The sequence below is a fragment of the Colletotrichum tamarilloi genome (genome assembly GCF_030869305.1).
Source record: "Colletotrichum tamarilloi strain Tom-12 chromosome Unknown Scaffold_125.1, whole genome shotgun sequence".
In the NCBI taxonomy this organism is placed as follows: Eukaryota; Fungi; Ascomycota; class Sordariomycetes; order Glomerellales; family Glomerellaceae; genus Colletotrichum; species Colletotrichum tamarilloi.
In genome coordinates this window covers 1-16,634 of record NW_026849508.1, presented here as the reverse complement: position 1 = coordinate 16,634, position 16,634 = coordinate 1, and the positions used below count along the sequence as shown (strand labels likewise).

At 47.5% G+C, this 16,634-nt stretch overlaps 6 protein-coding genes across 6 annotated transcripts; 2 read left to right on the top strand and 4 right to left on the bottom strand.

Moving 5' to 3' along the window:
* Positions 1-3,000: 3,000 nt before the first annotated feature.
* On the top strand, positions 3,001-3,272 carry CTAM01_14508 (uncharacterized protein; the record flags this gene model as incomplete). Its single annotated transcript, XM_060530508.1, has 2 exons — positions 3,001-3,086; positions 3,158-3,272. 2 exons carry the CDS (start codon positions 3,001-3,003, stop codon positions 3,270-3,272), a joined length of 201 nt encoding a protein of 66 aa, XP_060374887.1.
* A 311-nt stretch (positions 3,273-3,583) lies between these two features.
* On the bottom strand, positions 3,584-3,721 carry CTAM01_14507 (uncharacterized protein; the record flags this gene model as incomplete). Its single annotated transcript, XM_060530507.1, has 1 exon — positions 3,584-3,721. One exon carries the CDS (start codon positions 3,719-3,721, stop codon positions 3,584-3,586), a length of 138 nt encoding a protein of 45 aa, XP_060374886.1.
* A 1,205-nt stretch (positions 3,722-4,926) lies between these two features.
* Positions 4,927-8,346, bottom strand: CTAM01_14506 (uncharacterized protein; the record flags this gene model as incomplete). Its single annotated transcript, XM_060530506.1, has 7 exons — positions 4,927-5,054; positions 5,118-5,415; positions 5,479-5,714; positions 5,780-5,876; positions 5,936-6,850; positions 6,933-7,673; positions 7,732-8,346. 7 exons carry the CDS (start codon positions 8,344-8,346, stop codon positions 4,927-4,929), a joined length of 3,030 nt encoding a protein of 1,009 aa, XP_060374885.1.
* Positions 8,347-10,890: 2,544 nt separating this feature from the next.
* On the top strand, positions 10,891-12,329 carry CTAM01_14505 (uncharacterized protein; the record flags this gene model as incomplete). Its single annotated transcript, XM_060530505.1, has 4 exons — positions 10,891-11,638; positions 11,694-11,967; positions 12,047-12,164; positions 12,219-12,329. 4 exons carry the CDS (start codon positions 10,891-10,893, stop codon positions 12,327-12,329), a joined length of 1,251 nt encoding a protein of 416 aa, XP_060374884.1.
* A 1,046-nt stretch (positions 12,330-13,375) lies between these two features.
* On the bottom strand, positions 13,376-14,083 carry CTAM01_14504 (uncharacterized protein; the record flags this gene model as incomplete). The annotated part of the gene is made up of 1 exon (XM_060530504.1): positions 13,376-14,083. One exon carries the CDS (start codon positions 14,081-14,083, stop codon positions 13,376-13,378), a length of 708 nt encoding a protein of 235 aa, XP_060374883.1.
* Positions 14,084-14,209: 126 nt separating this feature from the next.
* On the bottom strand, positions 14,210-14,860 carry CTAM01_14503 (uncharacterized protein; the record flags this gene model as incomplete). Its single annotated transcript, XM_060530503.1, has 1 exon — positions 14,210-14,860. One exon carries the CDS (start codon positions 14,858-14,860, stop codon positions 14,210-14,212), a length of 651 nt encoding a protein of 216 aa, XP_060374882.1.
* Between the last annotated feature and the right edge of the window lie 1,774 nt (positions 14,861-16,634).

The window sequence follows — 16,634 nt, the reverse complement described above, 5'->3', positions numbered from 1 at the left end:
CATTACCGCTTACTGATTGGTCCTCCACAAATCCATTCCGACGGCTGCACCGAGATCTCAGCATCTCTCGGAATTCAGAACTCATCGGTCTCGTGAGAGCCAGATTTCACCATTTTCCAAGGCGACAGAAGATCCCCCGTTCGCCGGCTGAGCATTCAATGTGGTGATGCCTCGACAAGTTCCGCGTTGGGTTCCGAACGTTGAACGCGTCCATCGGAGTTCTCATTAGTTGGAGTTCCCACAAAGAACCAGTCAGCGATTCAGCATACAGGCTAGCACGAGTAAAAAACATTGAAGAACTTCCAGCTCAGGATAGATAGTTGGAGCGAAATGGCATTGCGCGTGTTTGTTTTTTTCTCTGATATTAAGGCATGGCACCTACTATAACCAGAGACCAGGCCTAAAGTCTTGTCACGCTTGTTGCAATTGGCTTCAGATCTTCAATCTTGAGATGAGACAGAGTCTGCGCAAGGCTATCGCGCCGGCCTTATCGCATGGAGCATCGTATGTTTTGGGGCAGAATTCCCAGGAAATTTGGGGGCCAGTCGACTTCAAAAGGCTCTAACCACAGGACTTGATGGAGTGATATGATCTACAGTATCCGTGATGCGTGTTGATGACTCCAGTCTGGTCAAGAGGGTTTACTCCGTGAACGCACCAAAGGCAGGCGGGACCGCACCAGATTGACCGCGATTATCTAAGCAGCATGCACAAAGTAAGAGAATAGAGGAAATAATGAATTCTTCATAATAGTAGTGCACAATTCAACAACCGCGGTCTACGTAGTATGTAGGGGTTCATTAACCACATTGGGTAAGTGTAGCCGCCATCCCCAAGTGGATAAATTAGATTACTTTTCAAAACTTGTCCCATAAGTAAGGCATTACTACGCTGAATGTCAAACTGGCACGTGCCTAGATGCATTACAGCCAGAAAACTGAACATGGACCAAGCCACGGCTTTCAGTGTACTTGATGGCGCTCTTGAAATCTTCAAGCTGTTCGGAGGCTCAGTCTGCTGACCTCGTGTTGCCTGACTTAAAACGCCCATAGGATCTTGTGCGACGAGTCTTGAATAAGCCGCAGTGGATGGTGGCCCTGAGTCCCACTACGATGCTGTTTAGGTAGATGGAGTCAACATGAGCAAAAGTTTGACCGCCCACATAATTCCACTCTCCCTATTTTGGCTGGGTCATTGCACAAAAATGTTGTCAAATCATGAATCAAATTCCTAATATTGAAGAAATCACTCTCAATCTCTTCAGCTTTTTAGTCCCGTACGAGAGCTATGATATTCAGCTGCCTTGTTGAAGGCAAGGGTGAGACGCAAAAAAAGAACACCTCTCCTCTTCCAGAATCGAACTAGAGACCTTTCGATGGATGTGGATAAACCATTACAGTCGAACGTGATGAACCAACTACACCAAGAGGAGGCTGTGGAGTTGCAAAACTATTATTCATTCTTATTCCAATGCGTGCTGGCGCCGACCAAGCTGCCGTGTTCTCGCGGTAGTTGCAATAACTCGAGAAAATTCACTTCAGAAACTGCTGTTCTGGCACATACTCTCGAGCTGGAATAGTTAGACGAAGGCCCCAACTTGAAGGAGATCACAAATTACGTGCGGTGATTCATCTTCAGATGACTCTTTGTCGACCTACCTCAAGCACCGTCTCACTTGTACTCTTGCAATGTTATCTCTACAAGCCTCTCATTACGTTGCGCTTGACTATTAATTGCCAATAATTCACTAAGTGCTGTCGAAGTTTACGTTTAAGGCACAGTTGCAAAGGTTCGTGTATCTTTTACCGGTAAACCGACACCTATGAATGGCCTTGACTTTCGCCATGAAATCACATTTGGTACTTGTCTGGTGACGGTGAACGTCACTTTTCATAGAATCAGCAACTATGAGACTAATAGAGACTGGAATAACTGGGTTTCCCCCATTGACATACGCTCGGATCTGTCCGATTTAGGTGGTCACAAGTCTAGAAAGGTAGTATTATTGGCCAAATCTGGGAGCAATACAATCATCGCTCATACCCAGACTCAAATTCTCAGAGGACATTTTACAGAATCAAGTGCACGTCGATGGTTCTTCTCAATTATCTAGTCAGCCGATACGCTGCATGAAAAGCGATAGGTGTAGTTGTTGGCTGCACATACGATGGCAATGTAACCCAACTTCAATGAAAGACATTTACGATTGGGGGACACTTGCCTAGAACACTCAGTCTAGAAACCAAAACGCACGCTCAATCTCGTAAAAGCGAATGGGGGTTTGTTCCGCATTGAAGGATCTGCTTACCAGGTAACTAACTGATTCGGGCGTTACGAAGCTGCTGCCTAGAGTTAGCCAAGGACCAGGCGTTCAACTACATTAACACTCCGCGTATGGTGGAACCCAAGCTTTCTTTCGTACCTGGAAAGGGCAGGTCTTCGGGGACCTTCTTAGAGATATCGGCGACCTCAGCATACTTGACGATTCGAATTCGAGCGGTGAGGCTGACGGCTTCAACTTGCACTACTGCTGCGACATGCTGGCGGGCTTGCATCAAGTCAGACTCTGGCAACGATTGCGCAATTGAGCATCTCGTACCTATATCCTAGTAATTTTCACTTATCACAAGGCACATCACATACTTCTGCTTGGTGGCAAATTGTTGAACGAGGATCAAGGCTTCATTGGTAAACGTACGACAACTGCTGTAATGCTGCCTGGAGGGGAGAAGACGGGCGTCATCATGTATTGAGTAATTTCGGCCGTTCCAATCATGATACAATTCAACTCTAGATACTCATCTTTGAGTGGGATTATAAAAGCGTAGCTTGTGCCCTAGAGTCGGATTTGTGCTTAAGCAAACTCTCGCAGATTTGAACTTTCTCATCGGTTCGCGAATAGTTTCCAAAATTGACATTCTCAACAGAGTAAGTGATCCATACCGAAAGCAACGTGACTAAATTTTACAAACACCGAGATTTACATTAATTTCAGCGAAAATGCGCTTCTCTGTTGTCTCCGTCATTGCCATCGTCGCAGCACTTGCTGAAGCGCAGCAATGCACGCCCGGCCGCTACCAGTGCAGGTGAGTCTTTCAGTCTCTTGAACCCAAAATCTGGATACCCAGCATTAATACGAGCTGATCAATTGAAATAGATCAAACGTGTTCCCCGCGGTCTGTGACGCCACTGGCAACTGGGTCGTTCTACAGCGTTGCCCAAACAATTGGCGCTGCATCGAGAACAACGGCAGCGTGACCTGTTCCCCGTAGCTCACTATGTCATGGAGCCTAGAGGTCGAGGTTTTTCCTATACATAGCTCGATAGCGAAGGCTTTGTCGAAAGATGATGGCTCACAACGAGGCATGATGGTATGAGAGACTAAATTCGACTGTCAAGGTTGGCATCGCTCCTCAATTATTACACATGTAGAAACAAGCTTCTCCGCCAGATTGCATCGCCGTTTCCAGGCTTTCTGAATTGAAATTATCTATTGTAATTGAACAAGGTTGGAACCACGATTGAGGGTCAAACCTGTCCAGGAAAATGGAAGTGCATTGAATAAAGTAATCCGGCGCCGGGTTTAATCAGTTGCAAAGTGGTTCAAGATAAGGTCAAGTGCAGTGTTCATATCTTGGAGTCTTCTATTAACGCAGGATGCCATGGGAAGACAACCGATCGACGGAAATGGCCTCGGAAAAAACAAAGCCCACTCACCCATCGCTGAATGAGGAGCTCAGGCCCGGGATCGTCATGAAATTCAACCGATTCCAAGAAGCGACCGCAATCGACATGTGCTTATCAATAATATCGTTTGGGTACAGTGTTTTCGAAGACTCATTCATCGGCTTGGAAGAAGTCAACACGTACCTAACTGAGCCGGGTCAACATTGGATCCCACCAGCGTTGTACTTTTCTTACCTATATCGTCGTCTTCACTCTCCGAGGAGCCCTCCGACTCTTCCTCAAAGTCCCCCTCATTCACAGAATCGGAATCAATATGACGATAACTGGTGTGGGAGCTTGCATCTGAATCGTCGCTTCGGTCATCAAACAGCACAGTATCATCATCTTCATACCCTCTCTGCTCTTCATCTCCATCCATATCTTCTGGTACGAAAATACCGCAGTAGCTGTACGGTTGATCACCGAGCAGGCCGCCAAGTACCAGTGGCTTCTCCGCATCCATTACCGCAACAACTATCTTGGCCATCATCCGCATGTAATTCTTGGAGAAAGTTTCCCGTTGCATTGGCCGTAAAACGGTATCAATAAAGCGCGTCAGTTCATCCACTATAGGATAGTTGCGGATATGACTGAGGGCATCTCGCAGCTGCGTAAGACGCTCTGCGGCGTGCGTTCGTCGGCTCCTCCAAGTGTGTCGGCTTCGGTCCTTTGCATGTGGATAAAACAGCCTAATACGTGATGCGAATATCGACTTACAGTATTTCCTCTCTCGCCCACCATCCTGAGTAGTCGCTGCTTTAACCTGAGCCTTCCCTGAGTCCGCCCGGAGCCTTGGCTGAGCGGACGTTCTGATGTCGTTTTTCGGCCCCTGGCAATGAACAAAATTAGAACAGCCCCACACCAAGGTAACCTCGTCTATGTACTGCATTTGGATGGTTGCGCTCAAATGATACTGGCGGCGTATCCTTTCTTTCCATCAAGTCTCAACCTACATTGCGGAACCGTAAGTCTTTTACTGACTCGGTAATCTACCAATATGTGAGGTCAATGCGAAACTGATAATCAAGTTGAAGTAATACGCTCTCGAGATTCAGTACATCGTCATCATGGCGATGATGAGATTATGCTTATTTCCTTTCTTTTATTCAGTTAAAGTAAAGTGTGTAGGCCTTATGGTTTGATCTGTTCTCATCAAAAAGAACAACCCGACTCTGCGACATTTCAACGTTCCCAGTACCTTTAATCAAGACCCAGTCGAGTCACCGGGTGCTGGGATGCGCCGTTCTTAACCCTGGCCAACGTGGTGAGAAGCTGATCCGTACTGCGGGATATGCTGGATTTATCTGCAGCGTTGAGGATTTGAGCACCTGCATCCGAAAAAAGTATCTTGTTAAACTGTGTCCTGAAAGTCGGCGAAAAAGGTTGCTTACAGAAGATGGCGTTCAAAACATCGTATTCAGCTGAGAGAATCCCAAAGACTGCTGCGAATTCGGGTTCGTACTTCACTGTGAGTCTGCCAAGACAACACCAGATGGCCGAGAGGGATGTTGTCAATGCACTGCCAACTGCCAATGGGTCATCTCCTGCGGTATCTGAGAGAGCATATCCAACCCCGAACTGCAACATAACCCCGATATCCCCCACGTAACCTGGCCCAACTAGCTTAGGTTCGGCTATGTTGACTAGTCTAACCGCTTGCATGATCACTCCGATTGTTTTGACGGTGAACTACAATAGTTAGTCGGAAAAGAAACAAATTCAAGCGGCCTCCAGGGATATCAGCAAGCATACCTCCGGTACAACCCACAAATCCTTAGCAGGGCTGTGATAAGCCCCTATGCAGATGTTATAGACACAGGGGAGAAATAGGGATATGGAGATAATTCCGCGAACAATTTTTAAGCAGGTGTTGACAGGAGATGCTGGGTCAGCCGCCGCAGCAGGAAGCAGAGGTTGGTTTATGCCCCGCAACTCGTGTTCTGTGCCGGGAGGTCCAAGTGCGTTTCGATTAACATTGGCTTCCGCATCTGTTCCGAAAAAAAAGGGTCAATGTTACAAGATACTCCTGTAAATGCTTCTTTGGGAGACTGACTTCTTGCTGCATTTGCATCCACCAATATACAACCTGCGTCGATAGCAGAGCTGATACTAGTCACAAAAGGGCATATTATGCACAACCAGAGGTCAACCTAGATCCAACGTCAGTATTGAGGAAATGTTTCGAAGACAGTGCGCCGTGATGACTCACTCTCTGAAATCCACTGATCTCATTTGCAGTTTCCGAATTTGTTGTTGTCTCGTTCAGACTGGCAAACAGTAAACTGTTTGAGTCTGATTTTGTTGAATTCTCGGACTTTGGCATGGCCGAGGCCCTGAATGACATTGGAGGGGAAGAACGGGGTCGCAGCCAGGTATTGACTTGGTCTTTCGAAGGGAACCACTCATCCGGATTTCCAAATACGCTTGGGTCGAACGGCATCTTCCCAAACACAGTTCCTGAGTAGATGTTCAGGACCCAAGAAGGAATTATTGTCAAGGCATTGAGGAAGCTCAAAGGCGTATCAGAGCCGACGAATGCTTCCCAAAGTGTCGAAATTATGGGTAGCTTTATGGGCGAGGTCAGGACTTTCCAAAATTCGGCCATAATACTCGGTATGACTTCCACGACATTCGTAATAATAATCTTGACAGCGTCCAGGAGGGTCCAAAATGCATCACCCAGAAGCTGACCGATTGCTGTGAACGCAGTGGTCTTTCCGTTGAAGACCGACGTGAACTTTTGCATAACATCGGAAAGCAATTTGACGATATTCGTCACTTCTTCGTCAAAGGTCTTCCCAACTGCCGCCATGATGACTCCAATTAGACCAGACAAATCCGGTAGTTGGATCACGTCGCCGAAAATATCGTCAGCTTGTTTCATGACCCAGCCGAGAGGATTGAACTGGCCAAGCAGTTTGACAATTGGGTTGTCGAAGATGAAACCAATCAGTTTTGTGAAGAAGTTCGTCTCACCGGTATTCGGAGGTACTTCTCTCGTGTCCGGTATCCACTGTTCGAGTTGGGATTTAATAGTGTCAAACATTTGGACAATGACTGGTTGCAAGGCTTCGACACTGTAGCTAATGAAGTCTATGCCTGACCCGATGGCCTTATTAACAGTCTAAGAGCATCACACACTGATCAGCTTTCGCTTCAAAGATGAATAGGGGAGAAAGTAGGATTGGAGCACCTGGACAACTTACAACTTGAGTTTCCAATATCTTGTCAATGTCAAAAATGAAGCCAAGCCAATCAAGAAATCCTGTAATGTCGATTCCCAGTGCGGACTTCAAGAATCCCGCAAACGAGCGGATTGCTCCAACCATAGTGGTGATGACGAAGCGGAAGACCTTGCCGGCAATAGATACCAGGATCGAAACAGCTCCGTTCAATACGTTCATTGCAAATTTGAACCCCGCCGACAGACCTGACTTTATGGTTTCCCAGACATCACCAAAGAAGGACTCAATGTCTGTAACGACGTCTGTGACCCAGCTACCACCGTCCTTCTCGAGCACTCCATTTTCCTTTAGAGTAAAAGACTCGGTAGAATTATTCACCGCCAAAGCGTTGACTGTCGTGTTGGAGACTGTGTTTTGTACAGTCTTGAACTTATCCAGAACGCTGGCTGCAGCGTCAAAGTTGGTGGTATCCGGGAACTTGACTGGCCTGCCGTCAGTGGTCGTTGCATTCTGAAGTGATGCCGCAGTGTTGTATTTTGGCAGCTGCGTTGAGATGCGCTGTGTTGGGTCAACTGAAACAGATGCGGTGGTACCAAACTGGCTTAACATAACAGTGTAATGTGGACAGGCGATAGAGTCATTGATTCGCTGCACAATGTTGACGGAACCTGAATTGTCGGTGACCACGGAAATGGGCTCTGCAGTGTTGAGAGTATATGTGCTCTTGTTGATTGTGACGTAAGCCCACTCACTGGAAATACTCTGTACATAACCAGTGTTAGAGGCCGGACTATAAACGATTAGGTATAGGCTAGCTTACCAGAGGGTAGTCAGCTCCGAGGGAACTGCCCGTAACAGAGCTGAATGGGTGAATAGACGTTACGTGCGCGGCATAAGTAAGCGATTGGGGTTGACCATCTGCAGGCCGAACGGCAATAATATGCTCCTGCCAAAGAAATGATTGAGGGGTGAGGTAAAGGTGTTTGACAGTCTTATCGCTGTTGGTGATATAGATGAGTTCCGTAGAACCGGAAGCCACGTTGTACTGAGTTGATATTTCGAGCACATCAGCGCGTATGGGCAGGCCAGACGCCAACCAAGAGATACTGGATGAGCCTTTCTTGGCCCTGGTTCCCTCAAAATAGTAGAGCTCATTGGCAGTCGACACAGCCAAACCCACCAAATTCACATCATATTGTGAAACGACCACCTGCTTGAACGAGATAGAAGGCAAGACAACTTGCGGTGCGGCATCGGGGGTATTTTGGGGGAAGAACGCGATACCATGATCTGAAGCAGCAAACAAATCTGTAAAACCACTTGGGGCTGGAGATGAAAACAGACTATGCACATCGCCAAGGCCATCGAAGTCAAGTTGAACAGTAAGACTATTGTCCATGTTGGAAAAGGAACCGCCTACTGTCCCGTCGGCCATATCGAACAAAGTAAATGTTCCTTGAAAAAATCCCGCTGAAAGATTACCAGGAGTAACTTGTAAAATTGACTTGTAGTGTTGCGGGGGTGCAACGGGAGCAGGATCCATATTCTCGGGTAATGCGGATATGGTGTAGTTGTCAGCAAGAAGGCTACCTGTAGCTTTGGTTCCTAGAGCTATGATGCCCTGTCCCTTCGGAGTAGAGCCACCACAGCTCAAAGCAGTGATGCTCAAAGCACTTGACCCACTCTTGTTGGAACGGGTTACCCATTTAAGCGCTATGACTGTTAGAAAAATGTCAAGATGTGGGAAGAGGGCTACTTGCAAGCTGGGTCAAAGGCTCCTAGGTCCACTACCGCAGTAAACAATGTCTGTGTCTGACTTGCATCGGCTGACACGCAGGCTATCACCATCGTATTAGATTTCTCAGTGATAGCCTGCGTGACATCATAGACTTGGACCGTGTAGCCAGCAGTAGTTACTGGACTGATCTTGTAGGTCTGCCACACTTCGTAGTTCCCGAAAACATGACGAAGGCAATAGAGTTGCTAATATGCTATTAGTGCGATGTGATCGATATTTTAGACGGAAGGGGCGCACATTGTCGTTACCGATAGAAAAAGCCATTGGCTGGCCATCTTTATCTTGAATAAGGGCGAGCTTGGAGACACCCCCGAATGCCGTGACAGGTGCAGTGTAGGAAGTGAACTCAGAGCAAACCTTGAGCCCTACCGTTGCGTCACTACTAGCTTGGACTTTCAGACTGCCGTCGTCCTGAACCACAGATACGGGGGCCGGAACCGCCGTGTTGACTGTGAGAACTGGTGTGAGCTGAGCGGTCGCCATTGGTACAGCTTTAGATTGAGTACTGAGCAGACTTAGGACTTGTGAGAAGAGATTGTGATAACGTGCAGGTTCTCTGAACAATAATGAGGACACTTGATTTAGATTAGATGAAGTGGAGGAGTTGGTAAAGCTGGTACCTATCCATTATATTGCGCCAAGCGAGTACGACGGTGGTTATAAGCACAGTCTCTATAAAATCCGGACGAGAAGATCCGAGATCTGTTGATAGTGCAGGGAATGTTGCTTCGCATTTGCCAAGAAACCTTTTAGACCAATGGGGTCTACAGGTCGAGACTGCCTGGGACCAACCCACCCAATGGATGTTTCAATTGACTTTTACAGCCAAGCTTATGGAAAAAAGGTCTTTTTGTTTTAGAAGCGAAAGCAGTGAGGACATGTGATGATAATGGTGCGGGGTTGAGGACGTTTTCAGAACAGGGGCTTATTTTAGTCTTGCTAATTGGTGGTGTTGATAGCTGAATATGTGATAGTGTAAACCTCTGCAGCGCACGTTTTTAAAGTGGCCTGACCTTCCGAGAACGGAATATGTGATAAATTCAGCTTCTGCAGTAATATCACTTTGTTAAAGGTTGCCGGAGTCGTGGAGAGCTGAATATTTGCTGTTCAATGTCTCGGCTTTTGGCCCTTTACAGTACTGGTTTGTTCGAAGTGGCCTGATTTGTGGGTCTACAGGCTACCTTCCAGCTTCGACTACAGAACCTGGCGAATCATCAAGGCTCATTGATGGCGTCCCGGCGATTCTAGACCGCAACACCTTGTTGGTTGCATATGCAGATTAATTCGAAAAGAGCTAAACAAATGTCACAGTATCAAGATCTTGTTAGTGTGCTCTAGAAGCGTACAATTGGTAGGGAATTTGCGTGAAGTGAAATCGCAAAGCTCTGGGTGAATATAAGAATCGTTCAACGGTACCAATCCATACCGCTGTTATACGTTCTCTGGCTCTGAGGTCTCCGTTAACAAGAACTATACCACCTATATACACCATGTCTAACTTTACTCCTGGAACGTTGTCTGAATTTGATCTTGTCCTGTCAATCACGCAAGACGCATTGAACGCCCAGTTTTTACATCTTTTCTTAACTCCCCTTGCCGACGATGACAGCAAATACCTGATCAATCACTCCCTGGTTCTCAAACCATCGCCAAAATCCCAAGCTGGCATCTATGGCACTATCGAATGTCCTCAAGTGTTGATGAATCTCCCTGCCAATGTGGACAATGCTAGAGTGGTTAAACTTGCATTCAAGTTTCTTGCAAACTCTCCTGGCTCCCCCGGTGACCCGAGCAAAGGCGTACCGCCATATGGTTAGTTATCAAATTGTCTTGAGGATACCATGCTGACTAGATCTTCTCAAGACCCCTCTCTCGATAGTACATTCAAGTACTGGGATGAGAGCGAGGGCGATCCAGTGTTGAAGAGCGAGAACATCAATGGGTGGACTTTTAGCTTTAATTGCAAACTTGACAGCGCCGATATCCAGGATATCGAAGCCAGTCAGTGAACCTTTCACTTACCAATAACGAGAGGCTTCATTAGACTCATCACTGACGAGCACAGAGTATCTCCACCCTTCTACGAGTGCGGAGCTTCAGAAGGCAATTGACAACAAATCCTTCCAACCAGCTTCCCTTTTCTGTTTGTTTGAGACCGCTACGCTCGCAAGTTCGTTCCAGATGGCAGACGCAACAGGGAACACTGTGACAAACCAACAGGCTGTTACAAATTTCATCATTGCTATTACAACTCGTTTTGCACCCCCATCTTCTCCTACGACAGTCGCCTCATCAGGCAACGGGTTGCCGACTCCGGAAAATCCCTTTGTTCTAGGATACGGCATCTCTCAGGTTGATCCGAAGCCTCTGCCCCAAACACCACAGTTCGATCCTCAAAATTTTCAGTTTAGTGTGAGCCATCAGCCAAATGGCTATGGGACGCTGAACTTCTTGATGCTTTTGGGGCCAATTACGCCGTTGACAAACGTCACGCAGAATGGTAACGCTGGCGTATTCGCTGTCCCTTTCCTTAAGTCTATTGGCGCCGATGCCCCGAGCCCTGCTGGTGGCCCTCAATATGACGGTACATTGGCAGTGTCTGCAAAGGCTTTCAGAGATCAGTATATTGTCAAGCAGTTACAAGACTTCTTTGCCATTCCCAAACCTACCCTGAAAGACGTCACCGTACATACAGATTCGAACGCGACAAACTTCACTTCATTTAACAGTTTCGCGACTAATAATACCTGGCATACCGATACAAGCGGTAGCGACGTTGACTACTTCAACTACAATGGGAGTTGGAACAACACGGTCAGTATCACAAGTAACTATGCTGGCCAGCAGATGCCGGTTGACGCCGCTCGGACCTTGAGTATTTCAGCAGTGGCATCTTTCTGGATAAAGTATCTCCAGACCGTGGAAGCAAGTAAGTTCAAACGACATTTGTCACTGAAGGTTCCTTTTCTTAACATGTATCGCAGGTTGGAAATACTTGAACCCATACTCCGGCACCCTTTCAGCCGAAACAACAGTAACTCCTATCAACCTGGCTTATAACGTCGCAACCGGCTCAAAAGGTGGATGGACATTTTCAGTCGACGGAGATAAGACGAAGCTTCCCCCAATGGAAGACGATCCTGATAATCCTGGCCAAAAGAGGCTAGTACTCAAGGAGGAAAACGCTTCTGGAAACGGACTCGAAGTAATAATCAATAAGACTGGATCATTTTTCAGCCGGGGCATCTTCAACCCTACGTACGTTTCGTTCTTCTTTCCACCATTCAATCTTGCATTGTCGTTCTAAGCATGTGCCGGCCTTACTAACAAGTGACAGAGCGTTGATGAATGAGATGACAAACGGCCTTGCTCCTGTCGCCCGATCTGTTTGGGCGATGTATCAGGCACAGCTCTCTAATAGTCTGAGTTCACTGAACAGTCAGATTGTGATGCCAGTAAGTAAAACCTAGCATCTAAGAAGCGTTGTCAATATAGTAACATAACAACAGGTTGGCAATGTTTTCACTTTTAACGGACTGAGTCTTGATTCCCAAGGCAACCTGCTTACCCTGATGAAGTATCAGACCCAATCTGGTGATGGGGAGATAACGAACGTATAAATGGGGGACGTAGACTCGACGTGAGCTTCAATAAGCCTGGAAATGCCTGGATAGCTAATTACCGCGATTTACCCAGGCGGAATATCCTTGTGGCAGCATGGTTCATTAAGTTGAGAGTCACCATGAGAATCGAAGTTGGCTGTTTTTTATCGGTTTTGAATTGAGGTGACTTGAATGCGAGTTGTGGATTCAATAATGTATGAGATTACGAACATGTATCCAAGGAATTATCTCAGTTTCGGACAAATGAACCATAGCTTGTAGCTAAACCGCCTAGTGCATAGGAGCTCTATGAGACTCAGCAATTCCATCTTACCCTGCAAAAGCTTCACAACAATCTATACATAGGTGGATAACCCTATCCCACTGCTGCATAACCCCCGAGAGCCAACCAATAATCCTGAAAGACCTCTTTCTCTCTAGCTTCAATCTTCGTCCAAGCCTCAGTCAAAAGCTCTCCAGGCTGAGTAAAGTTATAATTAGGCAAGAGCTTATTCCACTTATCAGACACGTAAAAGCACTGTCTCCGGATGCAGGCAGGCATCCCTTCTAATAGAAATGCGCGAGCTCCTTACGGACCTCTATAGGGAAAAGTAGATAATCCATCTTTAGGATCTATAAGGTTTTAACTTCGCCAGCGAGAAGTTTATTAGTCTTTAATTTTTCGATAGTAGATAGTTTCCCTAAAAAGTATTAGGTATATTTCCTGTATTTTATAAGATTAACTCTACCACTTATTATAACTATAGGCTATATAGCCTATAGTTTTTTTATATAAGACCTTAGTACGGTATTAATAAATAACTTATTAGCTCATAGCTTTTTTTTAATTAGCTGTCCTGTTGCTTTCGGGCTGATTTTACTTCGCGTACACAAGTAGAGTTGGATGGTGACGATTCCGAGCACCCCGGTCTCACGCAGGAAGGGAACCCTGGCGGCTCAGGCGGGTCGTCTGAGCTGCAGATGAGCAACTCCTGAGCCAAACCTGAGGGGAGCCTGAGCTACCCTCTATAAAGCGGCGATGCTTCTTCGTTGATATTCCCTTGTCAAAACATCACGTACTTTTCCGGTTGTATGACACGATCCAGCTTCCATAGATGACCAGCGGTCTCCAAGCCCTCATGTGTTAGCCGAGCGTCAATGAATCGGCACCCATTATTGAAGACAAGAGGACGCCTCAGTAGAGGTGGACAAAAGCCATCGAAGGACTGGTCCGTGACGAAGTCGGAGACTGTTTGCTTCCGACATCTCACCCAAGTACGGTCCTCTTCCTTTTCTTCACATGTGTCCTCCATGATCTCTCCATTCAAGAGGTAAAGAGCGAGCATAGATAGACTCATGCTGTGTGATCCTTGCCGCAAGATGGCGTCATCTAGCCTGATGGAGTATTGGCAGCAATTTGCGACTATTGCCAATCTGTCGTGGCAGAATTTGCTGCCGCGGGACTCGATATCCTTTATGATCCTCGGCGACTGTGACCAGGGGGCAGAATATCGTCCATCGGGCATGATCTCCCGTGATAGGAACTCGTAATTAGGAGCTGTCTTGAGAATTCGTTCGGCAACATCGGACAGACCGGAGACGCTGCCATCCTCCTCTGCAATTATGCAGGCTTGGCATAGTTTTGTGGATTCCGTCTGGAACTCTCGAGATGAGATCGATATGTCGCCCACTACGTTATCGAGAAATTTTTCCTTCTTTGTCTTCTCCCTGAATATTTCACCATCTTCTGGATGAGGGATGAGCAGCGTCATTTGTCCATCGCAACGATAATTTTCCTGAAAAGTCCAGGCTCTTGTCCACCAAAAATCGGAGGTTATGGCGTCGAGAAGGGACAATGCTCTACGAAGCCTTTCCAGGGCGCTCTCTGCGAAGGAACTTCAGCGGAATTCTCCAGAAGCATGTTTTGACACAAAATTGCCCTTGAGAACGTCTGCGAGAAGGCAAAGCTCTTCGTGCGATTCGATCGGTCGCGCTAGCAGAGCAATGGGGTGATTGCTCAGCTTGTAGACCATATCCATTGCCTGCATACCCCGAGTCTTCTCTGGGCCCGGCTCCTGACAGATGCAGTGCATATCTATCCATACGTATTGCAGGCCAGACTGGGCTTCCAGGTATCGCCGTATGCGGTCGAAGACCCGGTTGCGGACCCCAGAAGGTTCGCGTTTTCCATCAGAGAGTTGTACTAGATGGTGGCCGGCTGTAGAATCCTCGTATGGTTCTGAAGCTCCCCATGTCCAAGACACAGCTACATAGTTCAGGTCTTTGAGGGCATTCAGGCCGCTTTGGCGGAGCCACACAGGGCGATCATCTTCAGATGCTGAATCGCGGGTTTGTGGGGGGCGTTTTCGGTCTCGGGTTTTATCAAGATACAGACAGTCGAGGTTTTGGATGAAATGAAGTGATTTCGATTGCTCGATAGTAGCGGTCTGGATCTCAAGGAGCTGGCGGACTAGGGACTGCCCACCAGCCGACTGTATCGAAGATAATGGTTGATCCTGATCGTCCACATCTATTCGTGGCTCCGCCATGGCGACTGCTGTATTACAAATGCTTTCTCCCAGAGCCAGCCCGAGAGTCGTTGACGAGTTCCAGTCCGTCGTCATTCGGCCGAGTGGGATGGATGGAATAGGGAGAGTCTCCGATAGCGCGACGCGTCAACGTTGGGCCTTTCAGCGTCCGCCGCCAGTGATGATCGACGGAGCGGAGGCTACGGAGCGCATGATGGTGTGGCTTAGGTGCCGGGTACGTAGTCTGTTTGTGTTCCCACTTCCCGTCGAATCCCTGTATTTTGCACCTTGTTACTCTAAATTCTTGACTCTTGACAATGCGCCAATGTTGGGTGTTTTCGGGGGCTATGCTAACCAACTGTTGGTTCCGTTAGTACGGATACGTCACGAAGACTTCTCTAGTTGACTGGATCAGTCATCACTTGTCGGGATGTTCCCGATCTGAATCTTTGTCCCAGTGGACAAAGTCGTAGCAGAGGCAGAGGCTCTGTTGAGTGAGAACAGGGTGATCTTTTTGCCAAGTTGCCAAGCAAAGTATCCAGCCTTCGAAGGCTTAGCGTCCCCCAAATCCGTCCAGACCTGACTCTTTGCTTTGCCTTGGGGTCGTCTGCTTCCCCTGCCGGATTCTCTGAGAGAAATTTTCAGGCGCACAGTTGGATGGTCGACGCAAGAATCTCATAGACGGCTCATTTCTCTTCCAGCAATCTGAATCACTTCTACCAATGGACTAGCCCACTACACCTGCAGGTGATGAACTGGGTACCGGCACGACTATTCGCATCCGTACAGACCGTACAGAGTAGACCGGGCTGTAGAGCTAGACTGCAGGATTGTATAAAAATGGGGTTTTCTGTAACGCAATCACTGGATTAGGGATCGTGATTGCGCGTTCCAGGTCCCTCCGTGGAAAAAGTCTAACTTCTTAGCAGCTCGTCCACCGGTGCACTGCATGTGGGCGAGGCCGGGTTCGTCCATAGTCAAGCCCCGTCGAAAGCCTCCCGCTTCCCTTCCGAATATGCTTGTATCTCAATTTCGAGGAAGCCAATCGGCAGTTGCCCAACTTGCGTGGAGAGCTGACGATTTGGGAGCACCTCATTTGCCATTGAATGGAATGTTGTGTTCCTCACCCACCACCCGTGCATACCGACTGATCGGCTATCGTCAACAACCAGACAAGATGAAAAAGGCCACCTCGGCTGTGCGCAAGAGACTCACAATATGGCATGTAGAAAGTTTGGATGACGAGTCAACGGTTCAGCTGACATTTGCATGAGGTTCATTGGCCGTTCACCCACCAGATGCTTCGCCAGCACGGCCTCGACCCAGGGTATCGCTGGGATGCTGTTAGTTCAATCCATCATTGTTTGCTCATTGGACACTAGAATCAAGGTCTCTGCGAGTGTACGCGCGTGCAGGAAACATGCAAAATTGTCTGCCATCCGGTACTTCGAACCGGATGATCGGTGTTGAGATGGGACGAAACAAGACACTGGGCAACTGTGTTCTGTTTGCCACCTTCTTTGGACCACCTGGAGCTCCCCGGCGTTCTCACGGCTTGAAATATACGCGAACTCAGAGAATCTTGAACTAAGTCAACATACCCACTTCCTGGCACCCCCCTGTTTCTGGCACCCACAAAAACGCGAAAATCCACCACAACCCAATGCCCACCCCCAACCTCCTTTTATCACAACATTTTCAATTCGCGTCCAAATGGGCTCATCTTTTGCACATGTCTTCTTCTATATATAATGCCTCAATATACCGAAGATCAGCTTCGTCAGGCTCTCGAGGA